The sequence below is a fragment of the Eretmochelys imbricata genome, chromosome 5 (genome assembly GCF_965152235.1).
Source record: "Eretmochelys imbricata isolate rEreImb1 chromosome 5, rEreImb1.hap1, whole genome shotgun sequence".
NCBI lineage: Eukaryota > Metazoa > Chordata > Testudines > Cheloniidae > Eretmochelys > Eretmochelys imbricata.
In genome coordinates this window covers 128,931,139-128,940,761 of record NC_135576.1, presented here as the reverse complement: position 1 = coordinate 128,940,761, position 9,623 = coordinate 128,931,139, and the positions used below count along the sequence as shown (strand labels likewise).

Sequence of the window (9,623 nt, the reverse complement as noted above, 5' to 3'; positions counted from 1 at the left end):
CATCCTTCCTTCACAAAACTGAATACTGATTCTGCTGCCAGGGGCTGGCCACGAAGGGAAAGGTAGAGGCAGGATTTGACCCTAAATAACATGCCCTATGGGTACATAGAAAACCTGTTGCATAGCTGGGAACAGCACCCATATTTCCTATCTCCAAGTCCTATGTTCTAACCACAAGACCATCCTTTCAACCAATGGACCTGATCTAAGCCCAATAAAGTCAATGAGAGTTTTTTCATTTACTTTCATGTACCATCTAGGTACCAGGCCTAGATGATCCAACTGTGGTCCTTCAGACCAAAGCAGTTTGTAACTATTTCACCTTTTCCTAGGTTAGTAGCATCCTAGGATTTGTTTGCTTTCCTAGTGATGCCCGTGAGTAAGAGAGGGCAGGTGGTCAACGTAAGGTACCGATTTGGGGGATATTTGTGCAGAACTTTGAAAAAGTAAAGTACTAGGTCTTATTACTATTATTATTAATTGAATGGTATTATTACTGCATTCCCAGAGATTTAACCCAAAGAGAGTTGAACAGGAGATGGGGGAATATATTAATGACCTTATTGTATGCATTCTCTCCTCTAGCCCTATGTGTGTGAAACTGCAGCGTGCTAAATAACTACAAGGGAAATTCTGCTAACACAGAGCAACACCGAAACCCTAGAGACTGGTGAATAATAAAGTAAGCATTTGTTCTTTTGGTAGTGGAATTCCTAGCCTGGCCTATTGAGTCTGGTGCTCGGAAGGTCCCCAGACATTTTGGGGAGGATTCGGCAGGGACCGTGTGGGAGAAGGTCAGTAGTAGCCAGTTGCCCAGCAGGAAATAGGCGCATTACCAATGTTGTTAATGCTTAAACTTGTGTTTGTCAGTCCTGCCTCATGCATGATTCTGAAATAAACAATGTGGAACGGGTGCCAGTGGAGATTGTGGCCCCAGTGTGCTAGGCACAGCACAAACACATAGCGAGAGACTGTTCTTTCCCTGAAAAGTTTACGGTCTAAACGAACAAGACAGAAAGGGTGGGATGGCCGCAGAAACATAGGAATTGCCAGATCAGCGGATCCTTATCTTGTCTCTGATAGTGGCTAGAACCAGATGCTTCAGAAGGTACAAGAAACTCCAATGTGTCTCCAGTGGAAGTTTCTTCCCTAAGCATAATTTTTTTTAATTTATCTAATGTAACTGTGAATGTTCTAACTATTAATATGAACAGCTGACCCTTTACTGAATCTTGTTAAACTCCTAACAATAAGATACAAATTCTATATTTCTGTCCTATTTAAATAGGAATATTTGTGTCATGTGTCACTGAGTAAAGCCTTGTCCATTGTAACTGCAATTAGTTCATTAGGTGATAAATTCCTACTAGATGCAGTTCCTTTCCCACACATGGAGAGACCATTTCCCATTTCCCTGCATCTGCTGGATGGATGGGGAGTTTGGACTGTGTGTTACAAGACGGTGCTCAGGCTTCACCAGACATAAGGGCCCAGCTCTTCAAAAGTATTTAGGCCCCTCACTCCTGTTGATTTCAATGGGTGTTAGGCACTCAAATCCCTTTGGCATTCTGGGTAGGGACCTCAGCAGTTGAGTGCTACAGTTATGTAATATTGTGCAGGTAGCGTGCATTGCCATTTTAGGAGATGGGAAGATATAGGGTGCACTTTTCCAAGGTATTTACATGCCTAAGGATGCAGCAAGCACCTAGAGGGATTTCAGTGGGCTTTAAACACACACGTCACTTTTGCAAACCCCAGTAGGTACCTTGCTGCTTTTAGGTGCCTAAACCCCTTTGGAAATCGGGCCCTAAGTAATTTAGGAATACAAGTCCCACTTAAAATTAATTAGGCGCTTAGAGGCTTTTGGACCACCCCTTACCCCCAAGTGTTGTTAAAATATTCTACAGGCAGGGGGGCGCTCTCAAAATGCCATGAGAACAAAACCAAACCCAAACCCAAAGGAGGATCTTGCACAATCGCTATTCCTGGAAAGCCCCCAAAATGAAATGCAAAAATCAAGACAGCAGACCAGGCTAGTTGAGGGCACCCATCAGCCAGGCAAAGCGGTGTTTTTTAGCAGCTTGCACTGTGCTGGGGAACATACACGCATTCCGAGGCTTTTTAAAAAAAAAAGTCCCACCAATCTTTTGGGGCTCACATAACGGGTCTGACGCTGCCTGCAGAACGGTTTGACTTTTGCCTGAGTCAGGACAGCAAAATGTTGCTGTAGCGCCTCACCTCCATCCCTCCCTCCCCCTCGCTGGTGTGTATCAGTGGAAAGGAGAGGAGCGTTGCCACCCGCTGCGTCTTTTCACACCGGGCTGGCCAGGCTGCCTGCGCCTGGGAAATCCGCAGGGAGCGAGGTGTTTCACTACAACGGGTCCGGCAAAATGCAGCCTCCAGATCAGCTGGGGGGTAGCTGACACCGCTCCGCCCCCAACACCCCCAGGGCTGCTGGGAAGCCAGAGGGTGAGACCGTGCATGTTTCCGGCGGAGCATGGGCACGCAGATGGTTTGCACATAGCCCCTCTTCCAATGGCCGCAGCAGGTGCATCATCCTCTGCCCACTTCGCCGCCGGGAGTACGGAGGGGACAGCGCGCTGCAGGGCGGACGGCTGGGGCTGGAGCTGGAGCTGCTCGGGACGTTAATCCGCAGGGCGATGCGGAGCGCAGGGGGCCGGAGGCCGGGAGCAGTCGGCGGACAGAACTTTGCCTTCCCAGGCGTGCGGGGTGAACCCCAGAGCCGCCTCCCACACCCGGCGGAAACACCCTTCCAATGCAATCGTTACAAGTCCCGGTCCCCTCCCACACCCACTCAGCCGCTCTCCCACGCCTCCTCCCTAGCCCTAAAGACGCAGCCCGGTGCGTGCAGCAAGCAGGCAGCTCGGGAGCAGCTGGAGCAACAGGCATGCAAGCAGCCCACATTGCTATTCTCCGCAGCTCCTCATCCCTCCACCCATCGCAGCTCGGCACGTCTCCAAGCCAGCGCTCCGGGGATGTGCCGCGAGCCTTAGGGACATGGGAGCGGATCGTTTGATGATTTCGGGGGGAGGGGCTAGGAGTGTAGCCGGTCCCCTATAATGTCTGTGCCTTTTGAAAAGCACGGCCTAACGTAATCAACGCTGGTGATAAAACAGGTCTGCACCTAGTTCGCTGGCAGCAAAGCAAAGGCGCGAACAGCCAAAGGACCCAGCAATGTAGCCGGAGACCCCACATCACTCCGAGCGGACACTGAGCGCAGGCAATCGCGTGCCTCTGACTTCCAGCGGGGTCCCACACGCTGCTCGCCCTCGCTTTAGCTGAGTTCCTCCGATCGGGGGGCGGGGGGGTCCGCAGCAATTACAGGCGGGAGCTGGGTGCAGATGGAAAGCGTCTCTCTCACCAGCAGAAGTTGGTCCAGTAAAAGGTGGGTCCAAGCAAAACCTCGCCCACCTTGACTCTCTAAGATGCTGGGACCCACAGAGCTACACCGCACCGCTCCATGTCACTTGCAGGCGGATGAATGTGGCTCCCCGTTCTGCTGTGAGATTGCATTCCCTTTCTCAGGGGGATGTATTTGATTTCCTGCCTTCAGCCCTCAACCCTGTCAGAGTCGGGAGATAAATGTGTCCGTGCGGGCGCATCCTAAGTCACGCTACCACTGTGCTAAACTTTTCAATCACACAAACCCTCCCGAAGTCTCTCCCCTCCCCACTCCGTCCCTTTCACTGTTATTCAGAGATGCTTCAATGATCCAGCCTCGCTTGTGAAACCCCCTTCCACTGCCTTGTGGATTCCGTACTAAAAATGCCAGCAGCTTGTATGAAAATAACTTGCATAATGCAGTGAGATCACCCGAAACCATCCCTCCTTCCCCTCCACGAGCAGGTAAGAGGAAGGAATTTAAGGACCCTGCCAATATTAGCAGCAAGGGGGGGGGGGATGATAAATCACGGTTGCCAGCTCCTGGTTTTTCCCGTCTCTCCGCTTTGCTGCAAGGAACCGTAGTGCCGCCCTCTGGGGCAGGGCAGCCTTGGCACCACCATGGGGAGAGGCGGAGGCGGCCAGGGCAGGGCACTGCGGGGGCGATGCCCTGTTCCTTCCTCTCTGCAGGTGACCTCACCGGCAGAGGGGGGCGGGGGGGTTGAAGACTAACACCCCCAGCCCCAATCTCATCCCTCCTGCCATTGGCCCTGGCCAGGCTTTTCACCGTCCCTCTGCTGCGGGTGCCGTGTGCCCGCCGGGGGCTGGGGCTCGCGGCTCGGCAGGCTGAGCAACAAGAGGTCACCCTCCCGCCCGCGCCCGGCTGCGCTCCTCGCCCCGGCTCCGGCAGCCGGGCGGTTGCCATCAATTATTAATCGCCTCCCAGCAGCCGCGGCGGGGAGCGGGAGCAGCCGCGATAAGGGAGGGCGGCAGGGAGGGCGGGCAGGAGGAGGAGAGTGTGTGTGCGAGCTGCGCCTGGCTCACTGAGGCCGGCGGCTGCCTGCGGAGCGGAGGCTGCAGCGGCGGCGCGTTTGGAGAGCTGCGGGTCCCCCTCGCCACCATGTCCCCGCGCTGCGCGGCGGCCGCCTCGCCGGGAAGGGCCGCCGCCCCGGAGGACACGGGAGGATGAGGCGGAGGCGGCGGAGGAAGGAGGAGGCGGCGAGGCAGGCAGGGGGAGGCCGGAGGAGGCGGTGGGGCAGCGGAGGATGAAGTGGAGTGTCCGGGGAGCCTGCGCCGCGCTCTCCAGCTGCCTCCTGCTCGCCTGCGCGCTCAGCGCCGCCGCCGTGGGCCTCAAGTGCTTCTCGCTGGGCTCGGAGCTCAAGGGGGAGCCCTTCCGCCTGGGCACCGCCGCCGGCGCCTTCTACTCGGGGCTGCTGCTGGCCGCCGGCCTCTCGCTGCTGGGCTCGGCGCTGCTCTGCTGCCGCCCGCCGGAGGGGGAGGCGGCCGGGGGGCAGCAGCCCGCGGCGGCGGGCGGGGGCGGCGAGGCGGCGCCGCCGGGGGGCCGGCAGAACTTCCTGCTGCTGGGCGTGCTGGTCTTCATGCTGGGCGTGCTGAGCGCCTTCGCCGGGGCCGTCATCGACGGCGACACGGTGTCGCTGGTGGAGAGGAAGTACTCGCACTACTGCGGCCCGGCCCTCGGCGGCGGCGGCCCGCGGGCGGCGAGCGCGGCGCTGCGCTGCCAGAAGCTGCGGGACTACCAGCGCGGCTTGGTGCTCTCCACCGTCTTCAACGCGCTCGAGTGCCTGCTGGGCCTGCTCAGCCTGCTGCTAGTCCGCAACTACAAGGCGGCCCAGCAGCGCGGGCTCCGCCGGCAGCGCCGCCGCCAGCAGCAGCGGCCGGCGCCTGGCGGGAGGAGGCGGAGGCGGCGGCGGGGCGGAGGCGGGGGAGCGGGCGGGCGGCGGGCGCCGCGGCCGAGCCAGGGCTCCATCTTCTCCAGCGAGGAGCCCGAGCTGTCCCCCGCCGACTGCCCCTTCCAGGCCGTCTCCTACATCAACGTGGGCGTCTTCCACGTGTTCGACGAGGCCGGCGTGGAGGTGCACTGCGGCGGGCACCCCTCCCTGGAGCTGCCCGGCTACTCGCCCATGGACCCCGAGCTCAACCCTTCCTACCCCTATTGCTACCCGCTGCCGCACGAGCAGCCCCCGGCCTATGAGGAGATCTACCCCGGGGAGCCCTGCGCCAACAGCAGCTAGCGAGGGGCCGGCCCCGGGGAACCGCACCTGCGCTGACAATCAGCCGCTGGCACCAGGCAGCCCCTGCCACAGCTTTTGGGGGACATACCCTGGGCAGCATCAGCCCCCTCTCTTCACCTCATCGGCCCGCGCAAGAAGCGTGCGTCCCTCGTCTCTCCGCGCTAACGCCCGCTGCGGCTAAGCGCCTTGCAAAAGATCAGCCTCAGTCTCCCGCACCCTCGAGCTCCATCACTGCATTTCGTGAGACCCTGACCAGAGCCCCACGGTCCGCTGCTCCTGCTGGTGAAGAAGGCTGGGGCGTGACTGAGCAATCCCACTAGTACATTTTTCACTATCATGGTTCTGCCTGCTGGACTCATCTGTCTTGTCTGCTAAATATCAAGATCAAGTTTTAAAAGGCTGGACAAGAACCATTTAGGAGTTGGTTCTTCCCGTCCTGATGTCTCTTTGGCCAATTTTTTTTAAGTGAATCATCATCATAGTCTTCTTTTCTTCAGCTTTAAAACGGTACAAAAGTATACCATTTATGATAACCAGCCAGGGTAAGGGGAAAAGTGTAAGGAAGCTTCTTTACTTCTCAAACAGAGAAATTTTTAACAACGAAAAGACGTTCCTGTAATGTTTACCACAGCTGTTTGGGGAAATTCTTATGTTTACACTTTCTTGAAGATTTAAATTCTATTTAAAATGTAGTGAGAATTAAACCCTGTGTTGGGTCTGGTAGGGTGCACATTAAACCCCCCCTGCACTTTCAAAAGGAAAAGGAAACAGCAACATTTTTGTACACTAATGTGCCTGCTTTTGTTGTTAACTTCTTACTGTAAAAGCTTTCGAAAGCCTACAGCGAAAAGGTTTCGTAGATTCATTGCAATCTAAAATTAATCACTTTACTAAAATAATTGAGATGTTATTGGGATATAGCAATTAAAAGGAAGTCCAAATGTCACGTACATTCCTTTTTGTAAACAAGTTCTGTGTTTTTAATGCGAGGCAGGGGTCATTTTTGTTTTACACAAGTTTAATTTTGTACAACTATATAGTTTCTCTTGTAAAGAATTTCATCTTACTGTTATAAATTCATCAATCTGGTAAGCTTGAATATTAAAGTTTATTTTAAAATATATACTTTAAACAGCCTTAATTGATGTAATTGCCACAGTTCTAAAGGAGAAGTTGTACAAACACACCTTCCAAACACGTTTTCAGAATCACACTTAAAATTCCCACTAAAACTGGAGAATAAAAGTGGAAAGCGTAATTTAATGCACAGAGAGCAAAGAAAAAAATTAGATTAATTTACAAAAGTTAGCAAATACAGACATATTTAAAAAGGATTCCAGCCAAAAATAAGAAACTATTAATCCTCATTTAGCAGCCTGTTGTGGGATGTCAATTTATCAGATAGCAGGAGAAAGTAATAATTAAGGAAAACAACTATGGGGTATTTTTTTGTTGCACAGAAAAGGTGAAGGCTTAAGTAATGTTGCCCAAAGAACAAACAAGGCACACTTTGGATGGTGGCCTCCCACTTCTTTTTTCAATTAGCATGTATTAAAATGGAATCCTATACAAATAAAAACCCTTCTGTTAATCCTCATTTTGGAACCTACTGTGTAATGTCAGTGTATTAGATAGTAGGAGGAAGAGGTAGTTACAGGAAAACAGAATTATGGCATATTTTTGTGGGGGACAAAGTTATTTTTAAATGTTAAGAAGCCAAGAGAAAAGTAATTTACAGCCTTAGACTCAGTAAAAGCACATTTTAGCCTAAAAATGTTGCTGCCTCTCTGCACTATTTTGTTTTCTAAAGCATTTTGATTTGCACACTTTGTATTGCCTAAAATGCAGAATGCCTTAGAAGTCTTTTTAAAATAAACTGTATCTATGAATCATATAACAAATCTTTACTCTAGATATGGAATCAAATGCAACTATTCCAAGTTTGCCAAGTAATTCTAAATTGTGGAAGTCTAGTGATACAGTGCTTTTCATTTGGCTGAAATTTTATCCTGTGGAGAAGGCCAGCACAAAGCCCTGTTTAAGTCCTACTTAAGTCTTCAAAATAGGCTTTATGCTGGCCCTCTGCACAAGGGGAAAATTTCACCCCCTTTAAACCCAATCCTGTAGTCCTTACATACAGTGCTGATTTAGCCAAAAATTTCATATTTTATATAATAGAGAGAGCCAAGGTTGTGGGGTTTGGTTTTTTGTTTTTGATGGTTTATTTTTTATTTTATTTTTTTACAAAATGGGTAACTGAAGGAAGGATGCTAAATCCTTATTTAGGCTCCTGAATAAGTGGCTTGATTAGCAAAAATGCTGAGCACCCAGCCACTCACTGAATTTAAAGGGGAATTGCTGGGTGCTGAGTACTTTTAAAAGTTAGGCCATTACTTGAAATGGCTAAATAGAGATTTAGAAGGTTAACGGCAGGTGTCTATTTTTAAAATCTTGGCTATACAATGGAATTTTTTAAAAACTTTAAGAAATTGATTTTTAACAGGAAATACCAATATTTTAGGGTTCATAAAATTAGATAAGTCTGAAACTCCAGTTGTTCCAAAGACCAGTGCTCAGGGAAATAAATGGAAAGTCAAGAAAGCTACCTATTACACTCAAGTTTAAATATAAAATAACTTTAAACTCAAAATTTTAAAAGATTGTTAAATTCACTTTTTTGTTGTGTTATTTAAATATTATCTTTTCAGAATGCCATTATGTTTAAACATTGTTTGTGGATCAGCTACTTCCTAAATTCATATCTTTCTTCACTTGGGCTTTTTCCCCTACTAATAGTTTAATTTAGTGATGGAAAACATGCCGGAAAAACAATCTAAATCCAACTACTACTGAAGTTAATGGGAGTTTTGTCATTGACTTCAGTGGGAGTAGGAGTCAGCACAAATGATTCTAGCTACTCCACATAATACATGTGTAAAACAATATATTAGTCTTCTGGCACAACAGATAAGATGCAGCATGAAATATTAGCTCTCAGATATGTATTATTTGTATCAACAGAAGTGTGAAGAAGGTAACATGGTGTCACACATTTTTTATACATATAAAATTAGGCAGGCAAGTTGACCAAACAAGCCATGTTTTCTTAAAGATGGTATGCAAATGTTTCAGGTATCAGGTGACTAACTTTTATGGTAAAACGCAAATGTATTTATTTCTCAGTGAGAAGAAACTTATAAATACAAAGTACAAGAAGAAGCTTCACAAGCGTGATCCAAGTGTCATGGAGCCATTTTCAGTAATTTTGAAAACCATTATTATATAGATTGAGCAATAATGTTCGAGTGTATATATAGTATTCTGCCCAAATGGAAATAGGCTGGTGTAGTATTAGAATTTTAGGTTAATTACATTAGAGGGCTCATGCTACCCAATCTTTTTAAAATTATATCCCATATGTCATGTAATTGACAGAGTAAATGCAAAAGCAAATCTGATATAGGTCACTGGGGGGGAGGGGGGGTTAATTACCTTACAGGATTTTATTCCATAAACATAATAAAACAAGGGAAAAAACCACACAAATATTGTTAACACGTGTATCCATACATACACACTCATTTAGGTCCCAGTCTTGCTTTAATTGAAGACCATGGCAACACTCCCATTGCGCCTGATCAGCCACTGCTTTACACTTTGTTTAGTCACATCTGTGCAAAGGTGATATAAAGTGGGTGTGAATGCTAATGAACTTGCAGCATTTCACCTCCATTTTCCAATGCCTTTTCGCAGGTGTAAGTGACCAAAAAAGGAACAAGACAGTGGAGAATCAGGCCCATTGTCTTCGGCCGGAGCAGAATTGGGCCTCTGTGTGAAAAGAAAATGCCACCAGCCTATTAGTAATTCAGATGAATGATTTTCACACACTCCAACATCTTGCTTAACTAAGTTACTATATTTTGCATTGTAATTGACAGACAGAATAAATGTAAATTAAAAAAGAAAGAG

At 49.1% G+C, this 9,623-nt stretch overlaps 1 protein-coding gene across 1 annotated transcript; it reads left to right on the top strand.

Moving 5' to 3' along the window:
* Positions 1 to 4,435: 4,435 nt before the first annotated feature.
* TMEM271 (transmembrane protein 271) lies at positions 4,436 to 9,137 on the top strand. Its single transcript, XM_077817899.1, has one exon. The coding sequence runs from the start codon at positions 4,668 to 4,670 to the stop codon at positions 5,652 to 5,654; it is 987 nt and encodes a 328-aa protein (XP_077674025.1). The 5' UTR covers positions 4,436 to 4,667; the 3' UTR covers positions 5,655 to 9,137.
* Positions 9,138 to 9,623: the final 486 nt, after the last annotated feature.

What these genes read in the sequence shown, in the direction of transcription:
- TMEM271 (XM_077817899.1), top strand. Translation starts at nt 4,668, where the DNA reads ATGAAGTGGAGTGTCCGGGGAGCCTGCGCCGCGCTCTCCAGCTGCCTC.